The sequence below is a fragment of the Plectrocnemia conspersa genome, unplaced genomic scaffold, assembly GCF_051122295.1.
Source record: "Plectrocnemia conspersa isolate PC_06_02 unplaced genomic scaffold, ASM5112229v1 ptg000009l, whole genome shotgun sequence".
Classification (NCBI taxonomy): domain Eukaryota; kingdom Metazoa; phylum Arthropoda; class Insecta; order Trichoptera; family Polycentropodidae; genus Plectrocnemia; species Plectrocnemia conspersa.
Window position 1 is genome coordinate 2702554 of NW_028277173.1, and position 21281 is coordinate 2723834.

General features: G+C 34.3%; 2 protein-coding genes and 1 long non-coding RNA gene across 3 annotated transcripts; all 3 read left to right on the top strand.

Moving 5' to 3' along the window:
* The first annotated feature begins 647 nt into the window (after window positions 1–647).
* Window positions 648–2026, top strand: LOC148231547 (uncharacterized). Its single transcript, XM_088192874.1, has 2 exons — window positions 648–1380; window positions 1453–2026. Exons 1-2 carry the CDS (start codon window positions 773–775, stop codon window positions 2018–2020), a joined length of 1176 nt encoding a protein of 391 aa, XP_088049000.1. The 5' UTR covers window positions 648–772; the 3' UTR covers window positions 2021–2026.
* A 5422-nt stretch (window positions 2027–7448) lies between these two features.
* LOC148231548 (mannan-binding lectin serine protease 1-like) lies at window positions 7449–20089 on the top strand. Its single transcript, XM_088192852.1, has 14 exons — window positions 7449–7604; window positions 12550–12604; window positions 12708–12800; window positions 12867–12983; window positions 13420–13566; window positions 14252–14435; window positions 14496–14620; window positions 14704–14909; window positions 14981–15181; window positions 15250–15420; window positions 16733–16866; window positions 16968–17147; window positions 17203–17362; window positions 19758–20089. Exons 1-14 carry the CDS (start codon window positions 7553–7555, stop codon window positions 19970–19972), a joined length of 2040 nt encoding a protein of 679 aa, XP_088048978.1. The 5' UTR covers window positions 7449–7552; the 3' UTR covers window positions 19973–20089.
* On the top strand, window positions 17537–19583 carry LOC148231549 (uncharacterized). The gene is made up of 2 exons (XR_015810768.1): window positions 17537–18969; window positions 19089–19583. It is a non-coding gene; the product is annotated as an uncharacterized LOC148231549 (long non-coding RNA).
* Window positions 20090–21281: the final 1192 nt, after the last annotated feature.

Below are 21281 nucleotides of genomic sequence, written 5' to 3' on the forward strand. Positions count from 1 at the left end.
AAATGCGTCTTACTACCTTAGGGTTTAGAAACTCGAAACTTTTTTCACTTTTACCAGGGGAATGCGATGATTGTGTTTTAAAAATGCTTGCTTTAGTTTATTTTATTTTTCAATAAATAAAATATATTTTTTGCCAAGTTAATTGTAATTTGTTAAGGACCGTTCAAATCCGTTGCAGCTGCAAGTTAAGTGCTCACATTTTGTTTCTGTTTTTCAAATATATTTATTTTCATTTAAATTAAATTATGATCATCGTTACCTAACAACCTAAATGCGTCACGATGGTAAAAAAACAAACAATACACAAAAATATGAAAATATTGCATAGTAAGAAAGAAAAAATCATACAATATTAAAATTAAATTATACGAACCAGACCAGCTCTTCGGGGCTGACATTCAATAGATCAATGTGCAATACGCAAAATCATGACTTGACTGGTTTTCCCAATGCATTATGATGGCCATTATACAAACAATAAAATATGTAAGAAAACAGTTATGATGCACACCTATAATAGATAAATACCAACCATATTTTTTTCTAGCTCCTCATTGCTATCGTCGAAAACATCATTGCGTTTGGCATGCTCGTTGAGAAGCTGGATGACTCGCGCAAGAGGAGAGTTTTCAAGTGCTGACGTCAGTCCACTCTGTGCTGTTGACGCGAGCGGTCGCATTCGCGCTTCGCTCCGTTATCGTACGAAGGACACCCCCGCTACCGTTCTGCAACGATAGACACGCCCACTGCAATTAGCTACAAAGACAGCGCCATGAAGAAGGCGCAGACGCGCAAGCGTTCTCTTGGAACGTTGAAGGCGTACCTAAACGCCTCACAATCAACTTCAGGCCTGCCAGACCACGAGTGGCAGGTACCCAAAAAGACATCGAAAGTTTCCCAGGATGCTAAGATGCCTCCGACCACGAGCCAAAACAGGTATGAAAAGCTTCCCGAAGTGATCGAAAGGAAGCAGCAGAGGATACCGCCTGTGATCGTAGAGATCACGGGAACACACCTCCAGACGATCGACTTAATTAAGTCGATCACAAAAACATCGAACTTCTCGTTGCGATACACGGGAAGTGGCAATGTGTCAGTACTTTGCGCGTCGTTTGAAGCACGCGCGTTGTTAATGGATGGACTGAAGGGCCAACGCGCCTTTCACACATTCACCGCCGACGACGATAAAACAGTGAAATCCGTGCTGAGAGGGCTCCCAGAGGTCCCCACCGAAGACATTGCCGCAGATCTCGAACGTCAAGGACTTAGCGTCGTCAAGGTGACGGCAATGAAGACCAAGACCGAGAAACAAGGAGACTCCAGGCTCTACCTTGTCCAGTTTCCGGCTAATACAACAACGAGCACTATAAGAAGCATCCGGTACGTTTGCTTCACCAAGGCCACGCTTGAAAAGTACAAGCGTAATAAGTTGCATTTAACGCAATGTTTCAGGTGTCAACAATTCGGCCACGCTGCAAGAAATTGTCAACGAGCTCCCAGGTGCGTCAAATGCCCCGGAAACCACGCCACGAACGAGTGCTCTAAGAAGGACCGAGAAGCACCCGCCATCTGCACTGGTTGTGGAGGAGACCATCCGGCCAATTTTAAGGACTGCCCTCGTAGGTTAGAATACCTACAGAAAACTCAGAAGAGACAACAGAGACCGACTCCCACTGTTCACTCGTCGCAGCCGAACAACATATTCAACCTCGAGCAAGCGCAATTTCCTGCACTGAAACCAACGAAACCAGCGTTGGTAAAAACCTCAACCACCCCAGCAGTGATCTCATCAGCCACTTCATGGAACGCCCAGGTTGGCGCCGCACCAGCACCAATAAACAAGGCGCCACAACGTCCCCAAACCAGGCAGCCTGAGGAGCCCCTCTCAGACACAATGCCAACTTCAGAGCTACGCAGGATGTTGCTCGTCCTTCAAGAAATCAGGACCAAGGCTGGAAAGTGTGCCAGCAAAATGGAGATCGCCTTGATGATGGTCGAATATCTCGATGTGCTCTTCTAAGGTGGGGCTCAATGTTTTGACGTGGAATTCACGCGGATTCCGAAATAAAACTGGAGAACTGGAACTGCTGATCAGTGAGTACAAAATTGATATTGTCGTAATCACCGAATCTTACCTCAAACCACACGTCAACGTTTTTATACCGAACTTTGTCTGCCTCCGGAGGGACCGTCTCTCAAGGCCAGGCGGAGGGGTCGCGATATTTGTAAAAAAATCAATTAAACACGCGCGCATTACAACAAACACGACTAATCTTGAAACTGTCGCGATACAAATTAAACACGATAATAAATTAATAATAATTGTCGCGGGGTATAATTCTCCCGGTGACAGGTTGCTTCGGGGTGACCTTGATGATGTGTTTCGTCTTGGAGAATCCGTGATATTAACTGGAGACTTTAACGCGAGACACATGCATTGGGATTGCCCCGGTGCGAATCGATCCGGTAAATTAATCTTTGATTATTTACACGATACGGACACTACTGTAAATTTTCCGAAATCCCCAACGCATTATCCTACCAACCACACGACTCCGTCAATTCTGGACATAACGTTGGTCAAGGGTAATTCCCGGATTTCAAACATGCACTGCATCCAGGCTCTGTCCTCGGACCACCTTCCAGTATTCTTTACGTTGGACGGTGAGGTCGAGATGGTGTCTGAGGTCGTTTTCAATTATGCAAAGGCTGATTGGAAGCGATTCAGAAGCATAGTAGAGTCTCGGGTATTGATTAAACGACAGAATTATACCTCAAATGACACTAAAACTATTGACGATGATATTCATTACTTAACATCCGTGATCGAGCAGGCCAAAATATCATCAATTCCGTCGCGTAAAAATATTTGGAATAACATAGAACTCACCCCAGAAATAATTAAACGTATTAAAATTAAAAATAATATGAGAAAGCAATGGCACAAAAATAAATCGCCCCAACTTAAAACTCTAATTAACAAACTAACTGATGAAATTCGCGTTCAAATTCAAAACATCAAAAACGCTTCGTGGTCGCGTAAACTAAAAGCTTTGAAACCGGGAGATAATTCCTTATGGAGAATGACGAAATCGCTTAAAAATAAAAACTCAAATATACCACCTTTAAAAACCGGAAACAACGTAGCTAACACGACTCAGGAGAAGGTCGAGATTTTAGCTGAGACATTTTCTACATCTTATCAACTTACGCAAAATTACATTGACCAAAAAACCCAAAATAAAGTAGACCGGGCAATTAAAGATATTAGTAAAACTCCAATAGATAAAAAATCCATTAACCAAGTCGGCATATCAGAAATTCTTAGTATTGTTAAACGATTATCAAATAGAAAGGCTCCAGGTATAGATAAATTAGAGAATATATTGATTAAAAACCTTCCTTTTGTTTGCTTTAAGTACTTAAATAACATTTTTAATTCATGCTTATCTTTTGGATATTTCCCAATAATCTGGAAAACGGCAAAAATTCATCCGATAAAAAAACCTGGCAAAGCAGATAACATACCAATTAACTACCGCCCGATAAGTTTACTTCCCTCATTTAGCAAATTATTTGAAAAAATTATATTATCTCGATTAAAGGAATCTCTTAATAGCAAACTCATTAATGAGCAATTTGGTTTCCGCGAAAATCACTCGACTACGCATCAACTTAATAGATTAACAGAGCACATATCTGCCGATTTTAATATGAAAAAAAGTTCTGGTCTTTTATTATTAGATATGGAAAAGGCTTTTGATACAGTATGGCATGATGGATTAATGTATAAACTTTTAAAATATTTTATATTTTAATTTTAATTTGCCGATTTTAATATGAAAAAAAGTTCTGGTCTTTTATTATTAGATATGGAAAAGGCTTTTGATACAGTATGGCATGATGGATTAATGTATAAACTTTTAAAATATGAAACTCCCTATTACATTATTCACATGTTACGGTCTTACCTGAAGAATCGAAGCTATGTTGTTTCGCTAAATAATACATTTTCGACACCGCGTAAAATACCAGCTGGTGTTCCTCAAGGAAGTATACTTGGCCCGTTTCTCTTCATTCTATATACTAATGATATTCCAATGTTAAAAAATACTAAACTCTCAATGTACGCTGACGACACTGCAATCCTTACTAGTTCTTATGGTCTTAAACCTATTGCAGTTAAACTTCAAAAATCCCTTGAAAACTTAAAAAAATATTTTATGAAATGGAGAATTAAAATTAATCAAGACAAAACAGAAGCAATAATATTCACTAAACGTAGACAACCCTTGCCTGCACCCATTAAAAGTGAACAAGGGCATAACATTGAATGGAGAGCGAGCGTTAAATATCTGGGTATACACCTGGACTCCAGACTAAAATTCAATAAACATATAACTGAACTCCGGTCGAAAGGGCTCGGCGCCATTGCGGCTCTAAAATCAATATTTAATAGAAAAAGTGCGCTTACAATAAAAAATAAAATTCTAGTCTATAGACAATTAATCAGACCTGTTTTAACTTACGCTTGTTCAGTGTGGAGTAACGCGAGTAATAGTAATTTTAATAAACTTCAAGTAATTCAAAATAAAGCCATAAAAATAATTTATAATACACCGTTTTATACTAACCTTAAAAAACTCCACACCAAACATTTAATTCCTACCATTAAAGAATACTGTTATTATCAAACCGAAAAATACTATAAAAAAATCTCGCGAGACCACGCAAACCCACTAATTTCAAGAATCGGTGATTACGACAAAGCAAAACTTAAATTTAAATACAAACATAAAATGCCTAAGCACATATTGCTTTGATGCAGTTAAGCTCATCACAGTGTCATCAGTTTCAGGTCTACAGGGCTAGGTTTATTTACCTTTGTATGTGTTTTATTTTGTATATTATGTATTTTGTATAATTTGTTTTTCTCATCAGCTTCATTCTTTTCCAAAATTTTTTTTTTTTTTTTTTTTGGATTTTTTTTTTTAAATTTGTAAAAGGTTTTATGTATTTTTCCTTTAATTTAGTATATTCTCGTATAATTTATTATTCTTTTTATGTTATTGTATAACTTAACAATTTGTAAACAATGTAAATGGTTATGAACCAGTATTGTGCATTTAATATATCTGTATGCTATTTTACCTATGTCTATTTAAGAAATAAACTTTTATAAAAAAAAAAAAAAAGTGCTGACGTCTTGGCCGCAATGGGCTATCGCGACTCTCTAGGGCAAGTTAATCAAAGTAGTATATCTTTGTAATGAAAAAATATTATTTTTCCTTTTGTTACAACCTATTAGAATAAGGCCGGTTTCACACGTGCCGGCACCGGGCTGGCGTCGTGTAGTGGGGATGGTGTTGTATGGGCAGCGTCGGGCCGGCGCCGGATGGATTCGTCCGGCACGTCTAAAATGGTCAGTACTAGCCCATACAACACCACCCCACTACACGGCGCACGGTGGGGTATTTGCTCGATCTGGGCGGCCAAAAGTCGATTATGAAAAATTAAACGCAGGTAAAAAATAAAAGTTGCTCTGTAAAGCTGATCATTTTGCGCATAATAATCAACAATTCCTCCACTCCTTGCATAACGCTAGCGCCCCCACGATCAGTCGGAAGTCAGTCATCCCTTCGAGTGCACGCATCGTTTTCTCGGCGTCGATTGCATACTCGTACATTGGACAATTATTATTATTTTATTTGAGTTAAAAATCCAAACCATTGATTGTGATAAAGCAGGTAAGTGTTTATACGTTTCATTGCTGTCATATTGTTTTGAATAAGTACCATTTTTTAGTATTTTTTCCATTTTTTTTTCTAATTTTGAGTTCATTAGTTATATTTTCCACAACTTTTTAATGTAGATTTTATATACAATATAATGCTTAGGTCTTTTTTTATGATACATGTAAAATTGGCTGCGGATTTTTAACACATTGCATACCATTATTCTTAAAAATGGGACGGGACTTAGTCGCGAAAGTTAGGACCTAAACGTTTTAAACTATTGTAACTTTTTAATTAGGTGACGTGTTAACGTCAAATTTAAAATACAGTTTCATAATGATTGTTATTTTTTAATAATATGATCACAATGGTAAAATCAGTAAATCTCAAATTGTGGATCGCGTACTAATAAAATAAAGTAATAATTTGTTTAGAATCACCATATATACACATATTTAAAAATTAAACCGATACCGAGTATGATAAAATACTAGTCAAATACTTTTTATTGTTAAAAAACAGCAAATATGAAACTTTTTGACATATACAATTTATTTTTTATTTTTAACACTTGACGTGGCGAAATTCGCACGACCGTTCAACACGGAATTCCTCTTCCTCGGGCCTACAATTTAAGAAATACTTTAAACACTTATTAACATAAAGTTTCATGAATTATTTCATGAAAAATTAAAAACAAAGTTTTTTTTTAAGTTTTTATAAATTTTTTTTTTTTTTTCTATAATGTATTTTTTAACACTTATAATATTATATATTTGTCTAAGAGCACTTATGGAATCAACTAAAGTGTAGAAATAATTTTGGCCGCCCAGATCGGGCAAATACCCCACTGTGCGGCGCCAGCCCGGTGCCGGGCGAATCCATCCGGCACGTGTGAAACCGGCCTAAGGCAGATTGTTCAACACTGCCTTTCTTTATAAAGTAAAATAAAAACCGATTGGAAGTCGAACAGGATTTAAGAATAAATTTATTTTTATCAAATCTGATGTATCTACTTAACAATAATCGGCATCATACTTCTCATAAATTAATAATTTTTATATTTAATATTAGTTTGATAAATGCTTTTTGATTAGAATATATGAACACTGTATAGAAATTTAAATCTATTTTATTACCTATGGACAGAACAAATTTTATTAGAACACCTAGCAAGAGTTTAAGAGTAGCCGTGCCACTTGAAAAAATACAAAAAAAGTATTATTTTATATAGGCTCACTAATAACAACAATATATAATTAAAATTATAGCTTAGTTACCAGTTTTAGGATATAAAATATTATTTAAGCGAGAAAGTAGAAAAAATGGGATGAATATTTGGTTAAACCAATTACATATTTTAGCTTATGACTGTGCTCGTGTTCAGCGAGAATTTTCTTATATTTTCCGGATTAAATTATAGATTATATCATATAATAATGAATCAAAACTTCCTTTTAGGTAAACTTTAATAGAAACACTACCTATTATGAATTTATTTTGGTCTATCCAGGAAAACTGCATCTATGAAATCGTGACTCAAACCAACGAGTAGAACGGTTTGAACCAATCTGACAATATTGTCACACAACAAGAATTACATAAGGACAATCGCGACGCAAATACCGTTATCAGTGTTCGGAACTTGTTTTATATTGATATTTATAATAATTTAATAGTAATTACATCGCAGACGAGTTTTCTGATGGACTCAGTCGCCGTTGGATCATCACGCGAGTGGGTAGTGTCCAAAGTTTGATCCTCGTATTGGACATGATAGTGTAGTTTTTGCTTTGAGTGCCAAGTGAAGTTTAGTGATGGACCTAAGAAAATGGCTGATCATAGCTCTGACCATCCCCTGTTTGACTGGTGAGCTATCATAGACTACTTAACGAAGTCTGTAAAACAACTATTTGCCAGATTGGGAGATCAATATCACAATTTCAGTTATTTTATTTTAAATGATTGTTAACATCAATTTATAATTATTAGTAATATATGATTTTGTTGGTAAAGCGTCTTTGATCTGACCGGAAAGGTCGAGGTTAAAAAATCTTGTGATAAACGTCACTACGTAACAGAGATGCCATTAAAATATATACTTGAGTTATCATAAAAATAAGGTTATAAATAAATAAAAACACACAGTAAAACTTGTTTTTAAACAGCTATTAAATTAACATTTTGTCAAAAAATTATGCCTCGACAATATTTTTAACAAATTTTTCAATTTTATTAATTAAGTATGAGCTTAATATATCTACAAAGGTATGAGTATTTTTACTTCAGAAGTATGGTTAATTTTGCTGTCTGTGCTTCGCTTAAGCAAATTACAATCATTTCCATATAAACTACAAGAAAAAAAAATCTTCCTTGTGTTTATTATACTCAGCAAGTCTTTCTAAGTAAACTACACGTTTAATTATAAAAATATATTTTTTTAATATTGAATATATTGAATATGAATTCCCATACAATTTGTGCAATTTCTTTGGTATAGTACTGCGTCACGTAGTTTCTCAGTCGTCTAGAAAACCATGTTAATCTTTTGGTATAAAAGTGGCTGCTTGCTCTTGAGTTAAATAAACGTATTAGTCGATTTATGGATAAAGTTTATAAAGGCAGCTTAAACCCTTGAGAATTAAGAAAAATCCACGTCTCTTTCACTTGATCATTTAGCCAATGCGAAAGTTTGGGGCGGAAACAGACTCATTGTATAATACTTTTTTATAATTGTAATTGCTCTGACAGTTAATGGATATCTAGCATTGGTGTCAAAAGCAGTTAAATTAAATACAAAATAAATTCACGTCTTGTAAACATGATAACACGAACAATTTAGTGTTTCGTTTGTTTATTTTGTACCGACCTCCTATCGGTGGGGTTATATTAATTAAAGGCAAAGTTATTCAACTATAAATTATTATTATTGTGTAACAATTTATATAATTACTATATTATTTTTAATTAATTAAATAATTATATTAATAATTTATTATTTATTTAAATATTTTTTTAATTATTATCGTAGTCTTGTCTGTATCTTGTAAAATTCAGTCGTCTTTAAAAATCAGATTGAACTCTAGATTTCTGACTTGACGTGAAGAGAGAAGCGGCTGTTTTCTTGATCATACAAATCTTAGTCGATGCCCTCAGCATAGTTTCAAATGTGAATTAGAATGAGCTCTCATGTACCTCAAGTCAATTTATTGCAGAAGGCTTCTTACTCATTACTCTCAATGCAATGTGATCTTTCTTATAAAAATCGTTTTAATCAGGTAGAGATTTATTATTTATTAAGATAATTACGATACAGTGTCGACAATCCATCAATGCTAAGCGACTTTCAGTTGCCCTAGAAAGTCACGATTGCGTCCCTTATTCTTACCCGTCGTGGCCTGGACATAAGCGCTCGAAAAGTCATCCAGCTTCTCAACCAAATATTTTCAAAAAATACCGGCGTTTTGCTTTCAATTTTAATCTTTTAAAATAATGGTATTAGAAGTCCTTGTCTTATTAAAACCAATAAGAAATATTTTAATGATAGTAAATAAATAAAACAACTTAAATATGATCACATACAAGTCGTATAGCATATGTATTTTTCATATTCCAATCAATATATGCGATCAATATAATTTAGAAATTCACTACCGATGTATGTATGTATAGGTAAACCCAAAAAAATATTTTAAATTAATATTTGTACATCACAGAATACCAGTATTATAATTTTTATTGATGATAAATTTAAACTTGCTTGAGGAAAGAGATATCTAAAATTCTCCAAATTACATAAGATACAAAAAAAAATAAAGTGACGAATATTTATATGATTATGTATCTATGATACATAAAACGTGTCCAAACTTTTATCAGTTGATGACGATCTATTTTTTTCATATTTTCCCTTATACGTTCAAGTTTTATACTTGTAAAAAAATATTTCTCATGAATTAGTTAAGTAAAATTAGAATTTGCTTGAATGCATGATATTTAATTTAATAATTGCGGTTATGTCTATTTTTTAAAGTCAGATCGTATTGTTTTTAGATGGCTTATGAAGTATTGTGCCTATTTTTTTTATTTCGTTTTTTTTCCGAAACAAAACTGAAGTACAGAATAGTTACACGTGATATTTCAATAATAAACAGAAACTTGATTAAATTATTTATATCAAAATACCGATAATTTCATTGAGTAATTACGATTGATATACATATATCATAATATATATTATTGTGAAACTTTACATTCCAGAGTGATAAAAGTAATCAATTAACTGCAAGTGTTTTATTTTGTAGTTAAAATTGCCTTTAAACTTTATAATTTATAAGTCGAATTGTCAAACATAATATTTTTTTAGGGATTTTATTACAAAAACAAGCATTGACTTGAACGTGTATTTGGTACAAGAAGGTCATTATTGGATTTTGACCTTTTCGTGTTTGCTCTTCCAACCGGTTTTGTGCTAAATAACTCAATGCTGTGGTTTATATTGTAAATTTTATAAGTCAGAAACATTCATTACCATTTGTAGAAAATTAAATCTTAAATCACTATTGATACACAGTCATAGTTATTCACAAATAAAATGCGTAATAAAAGATAATCTTCTGAGAGTTGTACCCAATTAACTATAATATGAACATAAAAAACTTTGTAATTCATTGTGCAATAATTTTGCACATCTTTTGCAACAAAAATATGAGAACTACATCATAACACTATTTTACTAGTTCTATGTCACTGAAAAAAAATTAGCATCAATCACACCAATCTTTGTTTACAGCATTTACATGTTTAAATATAGTAGTTGTTTGTACAATAAATAAAAATTACCGTTTTTACCTTGCTATTAGGTAGTTTCATATCAAAGGGCCGATTTGTCAATTGGACCTGGACATTCGCAGTAAAAAAATTATATTTTTAATACAGATCAAAATTAAACACAATGCCGCGCAAGTCACTAGCAATATAAATTAGTGATTTGACGAAAGTACTATTAGTCAGGGAAATGTAGATCGTTTGTTTTAAAAAATCATACTAGCGATATTTACTTTTGAAAGCCTCTGCTGTTAATTTAAAAAAAATAAACACGGCTATATTAATATGGAATAACATGATAATAGCTAATTAGACCGAAAATAACACTTGCTAAAGTAACACCATTAATTCTTTTTTTAACCCCAAAATCGTGACCGAAATAGCATTGGTGCATTTAAGCTATATTTTAATTATTAAACATGTATATATGAATATATTATTAAAATCACATGTCACAAAAAAATTATGCACTTCATATAAAATAACCTAATAATAAAAAAATATTTTTATTTATTTCAGAAATATCAACATACAACAAATATAATTTTACTAAGCAAACAGATAATTAGACTAGTAATAACATTTGATTGCTAGGTGTGGAGTAACACCTTTTATTGTTTTTTTTAAAACGCAAGTCAATAAAAACAAAGCCTTAAAAATAATTCATAATACATATTTATGTACTAACTTTAAATTTTTTTCTGTAATTTTAATCTTGCAATAAACGTTTGTAGAAATATGTAAGACTTTTATGTTTTTTTTTTCTTTACATTTACAATAAAAAACGGTTTAAGGTCATTTCAACAATTTTATGATTAATTAAAATCTTAGCTAATTTGTCGATAGCGAAATAATTTTTCTTTTATTAAATACACAATGCTATAAAGATTTTAGTGTGATTTGGGGATTAAGAATTGTTATAATGTCAGCGAATATAATAGATGATGTCGTTTTTATGAGGCTTAGTTAAAAAATGACTGGGGTTATTGCTGTTTATGCAATTCAAATTAATGTGTATGGCTCTAAACCAGATATGCAAAAACTGCAACTCACTTCGCCATGTATTATTTTAACTTTAACCTTTTCGGCGCGACGCTTGTTTGGCGCGAGTGCTCTCCCAGCGCTGCTTATTTTTAAAATAAAAATTGCGTTAAACAAATTTATTTATTACTAATTTTAATTTCAGTTTTAATTACAGCGACAAAGACTCCAATTCTTAATTAGTTCAGGAGACAGAAATGTACTTGTTACATTACCCCTTTAATTAGTTTTAAACAATTTTGGATGGACTTAACATTAACACCAAATATAGATAATAAATAAATCATCTGCGCATAAATTAGTAACAGATATTTAACAATATAGTTGTCTGTATTTATAGTGAGGAATATTATATATATATGGCACATGAGTGTACATCTTTCGAATCAACGGAAAACTGTGACACTTCCTTGAACAATTTTGACTCTTTAATCGAAAAAAAAACTAATATACTTATAGCTAAAAATATATGAAGAGAATATTAAAATTTCAATGCTATTTTTTTATCTAAAAGTATGTTGATCAGCTCTAAAATTATATTTAACATAAACTGTAACTTATTATATATTAGTAAAAGAAAAAACTTCTCATATATAATTTAGATATTCTTATTAATAGCAAACTTAAAAATACTTCGCAAAAAATTATATTAGTCATGTCAAATTGTGTTTAAAGATTAAAGGTGGAATAGTAACTTATTGACTACATAATAGCGATGAAAAAAATTCTGTCGGGATCACCCGTAATCGTTGTTTTTCGTTTCTTTGCAAATTATTTGATGCGTTTTCATCAAAATAAAGATACAAAATGATATTGTCACATGATTGACTGAAAGTCAATCATGTGACATGTGTCACACGATAATGTTGATTAAAAAAAATGTTGCATTATTTTATTGATTGCTTATTATCGACTTTATTAAATTTGCTTCTTGTTTAAATTTAAGGATATCCTACGGAACTAGGTAGCGAAAATTTTTACACGGATATTGGCGAATACGAGTGAGTAAAATTAAATATTTGATAACATTATCGATGCCTAAATACATATTAAACGACATAAATATATTTTTTTTATTATTCTATAGTAATGTTGTAATTGCAGCGCCATTAGTTTCTTAAGTAGAAATCTAACTACAGATTTATCGCCGTATGGATTCAGCAGAGTCAAGCGACAGAGCGTTAGAGGAAATTGCAAGTATGCCACAACATCTTCAAAAACAAATATATTAAATGTTTTAATACTAACATCATGCTTTTATAGAAAAGGACAATTTGAGTGCAAGGACAAAAGTTGCATACCAGTGAATAACAAGTGCGATGGCAAGAGAGACTGTGCAGACGGTACAGACGAAACTACATCTGCTTGTAAAGGCAAAACGTTAGTAAGAAACAACAATTTTTAATCTTATTTTAATTCCTTTTATTCTTCGATAATTTTACTCATCGTGGGATTTTCCAGAAACCAAAAAATATCAATAGTATATAAGATATAATATTCTTTTAATTTTAAAAAGATTTTTCATAACAAGATCCATCTGCTTAGGTGAAATTGTATTAAGCTTTCATCGTGCTATCTAATATTTTGACTTGGCTGCTTTTTATCTGTTCATCAAAATCTAAAATAATTTAATTAAAATTAAAATTTGGGGATCATGAAAGGGAAAAGCATATGATAGTTTAGGCCCTAAACTATATTGAATAGAGACACCCAAAACTTTAGGGTGTCTCTATTTTATTACTACTTCAGTCAATAGCTGAGACATCAGAGCAAGAAAGATATCGATTTGATAAAATAAATCTAATTGTATTTTCAGGTGTGCTAGTTATCTATTCCGATGCAATTATGGCGCTTGCGTAGACGAAGATGCCAGATGCAACAAAGTCCAGGATTGTGCCGATAACTCTGATGAAATCGGATGTCCGGGAAGTCCAACAACAGCGCCTACGATTTCCAATTGTCGGTAAGAAAAAACACGAATTTTTCATTAGGCACTGATTTACAGCTATACTTTATCAGTTAACCAAAAGAGTTTTGTATATTAAAAAATATTAAAGGGCAGAAATTTCCAGAAAATGTTTATTCACAATGAGATACAAATTCATAAAGACCGTTTTTATCATCATGGATAGACAGTCCTCGTTCAGTAGCATATGGCTCAGGAATTCCTACCTGAGCTGTCGCGAGTGACAGCCGCAGCAAACTATTGCTGATCCTAATCAATTATTATTTTTCAATGAGTTATTACTTGCTAATGTAGAACAAGTTTATTTGTCACGCCGGCATTATAAAAGGTGACCCAACTTCGGTTTCCAAACTTATTTAAAAAAAACACACATTTAAGAATATCTATGGTTTTTTTTACAAATCGAACATTATATGCATTTCATAAATTATATAAAAAATATTAATTAAACAACCGCTTCTGGAACTTTTGCAGCAGCCGATTTTTTATATTTACTTTCAAATAAAAAGCTTCTTAATAAGCTCTCATTGTACCTGTAATGTCTTACTTTATTTAATAAATAAATGTAAACACAAGAGAGCGACTCAGCTAGATGTTACAAATATTTAAAAGCATTGAATTATTTTGGTTACCTGTAGATAATAGCGCTTTTAATACAGTAACTAATTCCAAATAATAACAGGAAAAGCGAATTTACTTGCAAAAATGGAAATTGCATCAGCAAGGATAAACTATGCGACGGAAAAGCCGATTGTAGTGACGTTTCCGATGAAACTGTGGCAGCCTGTTCAAAAAAAAAGTGCGCTTCTTATCTTTTCACTTGTGCTTATGGTGCTTGTATAGAAGACTCCCTCAAATGCAATCACGTAAGTCCGACAAGTTCATGACTAAAATTGACTGTTACTATTAACTGCGTTTTATTGTAGGTTTCAGATTGTTTTGACTCTTCAGACGAGTGGATTTCTTTGTGTGGTGAAGGTTTCGTCGATCCTTCGACAGACGTACCCATAACAATCACCACGACAACATTAAGGACAACCGTTTCAGGCAGGTGAGTTATTCTCTCAATGGTTAACACAACTATTATAAACTATTAAATAAGTTACAACTTACAAGCTATCGTTTTAATTTCAGCACAACTACTTGTATTATACCTGAAAGGCCAGAAAATGGATATTATAGTATACTTACCCCAAATCGTATTCCAACTCCAGGCGAAGTGATATCCGCTGGCACAGCTTTAGAATACAGGTGTAAAAATAAAAACTACACTTTAGACGGGCAATCTATCATAAAGTGTCAAGACGGAGATTGGAATCCAGTCGCTCCAGAGTGCAAGAGTGAGTTAAATGAATTAAAAGCTTAGATATGTGGGATTTTTTCTGTATATAGTAACCATAAAATATTCCAGAACTTTGCTTGCACGTCCAATCTGTAACATCAACAGCAACTTGTCAATACAACGGAAAGCCTACAGTTTGTTCTCTACTTTTGAAGCACGGCACCGTGGTGAAACACGCGTGTAAGGCGAAACATTATTCTAGGGATTTTATTCGAAGTAGGACTTGTATTGATGGCGCGTATGATTTCCCTTTGCCAAAATGTATACCAGGTGCGTTCACAGTGACATTGATTGTTATTTTATTGTATTGGTGTTAAATAACACAAAGTTTGCTTTAGAATGCGGCGAAGAATCTGGAGAAGGTGCCGGTTTGATTCTGGGCGGTTACAAAGCTAGAAATGGCACTTTTCCATGGCACGTGGGAATCTACAGTAATCTTAAACAGGATTTAGGATTGTATGTGCAATCATGCGGAGGGTCTATTATCAGAACTAACATCGTTGTAAGCGGTAATTATATTGTTGTGTTTTTTGCTTAGTGAAATCAAGTGTGTCTAGACAGGTTTTGTTCCGTGTAATATTCATCCTTGTGCGAGTAAGGCGTATCTTTACCACGTAGTAAGAAAGCCGGCGAACTTCTCAACAGTTGCTAGGTCCGCGGGCCCCACTCGCGGGATTTTGGACACGCGTGTGCCGTGTTTCATGACCGATGCTGCCGAGAGCAAACTCGGGCCCTGGAAAAACAATGATTCCGAGCCTCATGACAAAAATGGCATTTTATATATTTTTAACATCGTAATATAAATTCTTGAATAAATAATAATAGGCACGAGTTAACCCTTTCTATGCTAGAGTACGCTCGGGATAAGGATGCCGGTTTGCTATTGTGTGCGTGTACATGTATATGAGAGGGAGAAGCGATGTAGCGTGCACTTCGTTGTCTCGCTTTCTCTTTTAAGGACAGTCGCTGATTCGTCAACGCTGGTATTCGTCATTAAAGTGCAGTGTGGCACAGAAGTTCGATCTTCTCTAGTGATTTATTTTAAATAATTTTGTGTTGATATTGGTTTAACCCAGATATGCCCACTGTCCCATGGGTAGGTCACTAAACTCGTGCCACTGTTTTTTATTTATAAATGAAATTTTAAGAGAACAAAATTTCTTGGGCATATCTGGGTTAATTTATATCAAGGCTTCAAATATACACTGTAAGTTATTTGTTCTCTTACCCGTGGATTAAAATATTTTAATTATTTTTTTACACTATTCTCTGTAAGGCTTTAAAAAGTTATTATTCTTATCGTTGCGTCAATGATAATTTTTTAATTTATTCAATGGACTCTAATGATTTAATAGAGTCGTCGAGCCATTAAACAATCTGCGAATAATTTCTTTCCCCATTTTATATCTTTTTGCTTTTGAAGAATAGCTAAAGACTTATTTTTTTGACTAGTGAAAGATTTTGAATTTTGCAAATATTTAATTAATGACATCAATGTCTGGTTTCTTCGATTATATAATATATTTTTAATTGTCCGTTGAAATTTCCAACTTAGCTCAGATGTATGAATGTTAAATAAACATATATTTTCTTTTAAAATAAATATTCTGAGCGAAATTGTTTTGAGCCACACAGTTCACGCACACAATAACAAACCGGAATCCTTATCCCGAGCGTACTCTACGATCAATAAGAATTTTCCTATCGATAGTAGGCTAGACATAGTTAAACTTTTTTGTAAACGCTTTTCTTTTAAGTAAACATTGTATTATTGTAAACATTTACGGTTTTAACCAGACTAATTTTCTTTCATATTTTCAGCTGCCCATTGCTTTTATAATGAAGATACCAGTAAAGCATACGACACGTTCTTTTATAGAGTGGCTGCTGGAAAGTTCTACAGAGCGTTGGAAGATCCTATAGACGAAAAAAGTCCTTATGTTCAATATTCAATGGTAATTATTAATTTATTTAAAACAAATAATAATTTACTGATAACAATAATCATACCATATATAAAAAAGCAATATGTATGTATATAAATAATAATTTACAGATAACAACAATAATCATGCCAGAACAATACGGAGGCAACGCTCAGCAGCATCAATCTGATATTGCTCTATTGGTACTCCAGGAATCTTTTAATTTTTCCCAATTCGTGGTTGCAGTCTGTATAGATCTCATAGATGATCGCTTCGACAAAGATCAGCTGAGTTCAAATAACATTGGAAAGGTAACATAAAACTGAATATTATTTGTTGTATTAGTAAACTAACGAAATTTTATAGGCAGTAGGTTGGGGAGTTACATCTGAGGGTGGTTCCGCTTCTGAATACCTCAAAGCTGTAGATTTGCCAGCCATACTTTACAACGAGTGTAAAAACAAACTACCGGAGTCTTTTCGTAGATATCTTACATCCGACAAATATTGCGCTGGGTACTTAAACGGTATGTTTCGATACTTTAACTTAATGTTCTTTCCATTTTCTCTTCTTTTAACTACACATTTAAATTATCGCGGTAGAAAACACATAATGTTTTTGCAAGTATATACAAAATTTTAACAGGTATTAATAAAAGCGAAGTCTCGTGAAAACTTACGTATTTATACTATAAGTTATTATACTATTTTGTACTATTATAAGAATAATGTTTTCTTAAGACAAAAGATACATCATTATTAACATTCTCATTAACTAATTATATATAAGCGATTGCAATTAGAGCTATTCTATAATTTAATTGTTATGATCGAATTCGAGTTTCCTATGTTGGCAGCACTTTTAATCAGACAGCTGTCAATAATCACGCGTGTTCAAATTATCAAACGTTAGTTTGCAACAACACATTTACGAAATGGATCACTTAACCACGGTTCAACGCGTTAAAATTGTTCAATTGTTCTACAGAAATAACAATTCTGTGCGCATTGTGGTCAGGCGGCGTCATTAGACCATACTTTTTTGAAGGTCGGAATGTAACAGTCAACCATATGCCAAAATCACGCGATTTTTTTATTCACGATGATTTTTTGTGTCTAGCCGATAAATCCGAAACGTTGGAGCACCTAAATACCAACATCCGCCAAGTTATAGCCAATATACAATGCCTGCGTATTAAGGAGCCGGGTGGCCACAGCCATAAGCGAGTCGACAAGTGCGGGCGTTTTAGCCCCAACGTTCAGAAAAAGAGAGTCATTCTCGAAGACGTTCTGGAACCCAAAATTGGAATTATTTGAGAATAGCTGGATTGTCGATAGCACCCTCCAGTTATCGGCGCCAGTCGACCACAGGCCGGAGTTCGCCGGTTATAGTGTGGGAAAGCGAGGGACCACTCTTCAGGTTAAAACACAAGCCCTTGAGGGGAAGTGATCTCTCGGGCTGGCCGTCTGAGGCAGAGCGCGAGGCACTACTGATGACGAACAAAGCATAGCAGAGTAACACAAGCAGGGCCAAAGGGCTTGACCCTGAGGGGAACCGAGGTTCAAGGCTGCGACTGAGGCAACATATACATCCTTCGAAGATCAGGGGGGTGGTGTTGTTACAAGGATGATACGGAATGCATTCAATACAAAGCAAATACAACTCCAATAAAATATTTAGTACTACGGGAGGTGGAGATCCCATTCGTCTGACCGGCAAAAGCTGGGTGTCCGCCCATAAGGGTTGGACTCATAGGGCCCTAGTACTGGTAACGGCAGTGGCGCACGCAACGGATAACATGTAGCTATATTTCAGCATCCTTCAGTACCTTCCCTCCACTTCCTCTATCCAACTCCCGGTCTCTATAAAGGATAGTGATGCCGGAGACCAACAGTAGCTAAATCGCGACAGTCAACCCGACCGCGGTCATCACTCGGACGATCAATGGAGGCCTGGCCTAGCCTAATGCCTGTCCGCGCAGCGTACAGACGCGAAAGCTAGGGTGTGTAATATCCGGTCACCCATGGGCCGAAACTCCCGAGCCTAATGCAACCGTGGGAGGAGGGCGTGGGCCCATTTAAAAAAAGCACCCTTCAGTGATTTGAAGAAATGCTTAGCGATATTCAACTTTGAGTGAGTATTCAGCGAATCGTATCCCAACGCTCTTAAAATAAAAGCGCTAGGATATATGAACAGATAATAACTATATAAAGGTATCTTAAAATCATTTTTTTAATCTTTTCGACTGAAAGGAAATATTTGGTTATTTGGGGATTCCAAATATTATAAGATTCTGATTCAAGAATGCTACGAACTAAGGTGTCATAGAGGACGAGAATAACTGATGGATCGTCAAAGTGAAAGAGCGTTCCTTTTAACAAAGCCGAGCATCTTGGAAGATTATTCCAAGATGCCAAGATCCCCCAAAGCCGAGCATCTTATGCTTCCTCCACACTCTCTGGAAGTAGGCAATGGTTGGGCAAGGACGGAAAATATAATGTGTTAATTCGGGGCTACTTCGGTCGAGCTCGGGCTGCCCGCTCTAATGTCTCGGCGACCTCGACCATATTCGGTAGACCTTTGGTTCGGTAACTTCCAGAGAGTGTAGAGGAAGCATTATAATTAATGATTAATTAAAATCGAGCTAAATCATACACATCTGGTGTTGAAAATTTTTTAATAAAGAGCTATTTTCAGCTCATAAAGAATGTATTATATGTAATAAAATAAAAAAAAATATCCTTAAATTTGTGTATGTTTTTTTTAAAGTTCGGAAACAGAAGTTGGATGCTCCTTTATTATACAATATATTAGATCCTTGCGATTGTTTATTTTACTCCTTATTGGTCCTCATAGCTTCTCTTAACATTGTTTTCATTCTATACGTGCAAATAAATATGTTTATTTTATCTCATTTTCAGGTACAAGCGTTTGCTCAGGTGACAGTGGTGGCGGTATGGTCTTCAAAACCAACGATTCTGGTCGTGTAAGGTGGTACTTAAGAGGCATAGTTAGTGTAGGAGTTCCTAGTTCTCGAAGCGCCGAACTAACGTGCCGTAATGACACATATTCTGCATTTACTAGAGTATTTTCACATGGTAATTGGATCTTAGAGAAACTTTCCGAATATGATTAATTTTGTATTTTTAAAATATTTTTTACCTATATAATAAACTGAAAAATGATTAATTTTATGACACTTGTTCAATATTTTGTATAATTTGCTTATGTGAATTAAATGTTGTGACTTGAACATATATTTAAATTCCTAAATTTGATTGGCAGCACGCATATTCTTTTTTAGTCTTTGGCACCTATAATTAGTCAACGGTAAAGTGTATTTTTATTATTTACATTACAATAATTCATCTGCATAACAGAAAGAAATAATGGTGATACAAAAAACAGACATCCGATGCAATTTTAACACATACTATGCCTTTTGAAGGTGGTGACAAAATCGCTCGATTCAAAAATCCCAGTCGATGTAGGCTATACCGCATTCGACAAAGTTATTATAAGATACTTCTTTGAAAATTAAGCAACTTCGGTTTTTTGAACGGTCTTGTTAGTTTTTTTCGCCATCGTTGATCTGTGAGTTATGCCAATTGTCACTCCAATAAGTATTTCGCTCATTCTGGAGTACCGCAGGAATCCAATCTGGGCCTCTGCTTTTTTTGTTCTTTATTAACGACATACATACGACAATTAATAACTCGAAATATGTATTATATGCTGATGATTTGAGCATGTTTCGGAGTAGTCACACAAATTCGGATTCACTCTATTTATAGAGAGACCTTAAGTCGCAGTGTATATTCTCTTGTCCGGTGCAAGTTATATTCTCTTGTCCAGTGGAATTCTCTTACAGATTAGACGAAAGTGCTTTAAGCAGAAATACTTCCATCGAAGACTTAGGAGTGAGGTTTGAGTAGGGATGTATATATTTTATGAACATCAGCAAAGAGGATGCTCGGCTTCGTTATGCGGAGCGCGTGTCACTTCAATAATTTATTGGCTATTCGCTTTCTACTCGACACGCTAGTTCGTAGCGTCTTGTTTGGAATCCAGATGAAGCGAATAATTATTAGTTGTTGGAGAGAATTCAAAGAAAAAATCTGAGATATCTCTACGGGTTGTATCCGTATTTTTCTTAGGAGCATTGGGATACAAATTATTGCATTCTCGGCGTAGCGTGTACTCAATGAAGCACTTTTTAAAGTTGCTAAGAGGCGATAATACGTCAATGCTCGGTGACTTTCAGCTGCGAACTTTAGAGTGCCTAGAGAGTCACGATCGCGTTACTTATTCTTACCCGTTGCGTTCAGGACGTCAGTGCTTGATAACGTTCCTCTTGCATGAGCCATCCAGCTTCTCAACGAGCTTGTCAAACATAAGGATGTTTTTAGCGTTAGTTTTTAGGAGCTGGAAAAAATATGTAGGAT

What these genes read in the sequence shown, in the direction of transcription:
- LOC148231547 (XM_088192874.1), top strand. Translation starts at nt 773, where the DNA reads ATGAAGAAGGCGCAGACGCGCAAGCGTTCTCTTGGAACGTTGAAGGCG. An exon ending in AGCACTATAAGAAGCATCCG is followed by an intron (nt 1,381 to 1,452) that starts GTACGTTTGCTT and finishes GCAATGTTTCAG; the next exon opens with GTGTCAACAATTCGGCCACG.
- LOC148231548 (XM_088192852.1), top strand. Translation starts at nt 7,553, where the DNA reads ATGGACCTAAGAAAATGGCTGATCATAGCTCTGACCATCCCCTGTTTG. An exon ending in TCTGCTTGTAAAGGCAAAAC is followed by an intron (nt 12,984 to 13,419) that starts GTTAGTAAGAAA and finishes TTGTATTTTCAG; the next exon opens with GTGTGCTAGTTATCTATTCC. An exon ending in CCTACGATTTCCAATTGTCG is followed by an intron (nt 13,567 to 14,251) that starts GTAAGAAAAAAC and finishes AAATAATAACAG; the next exon opens with GAAAAGCGAATTTACTTGCA.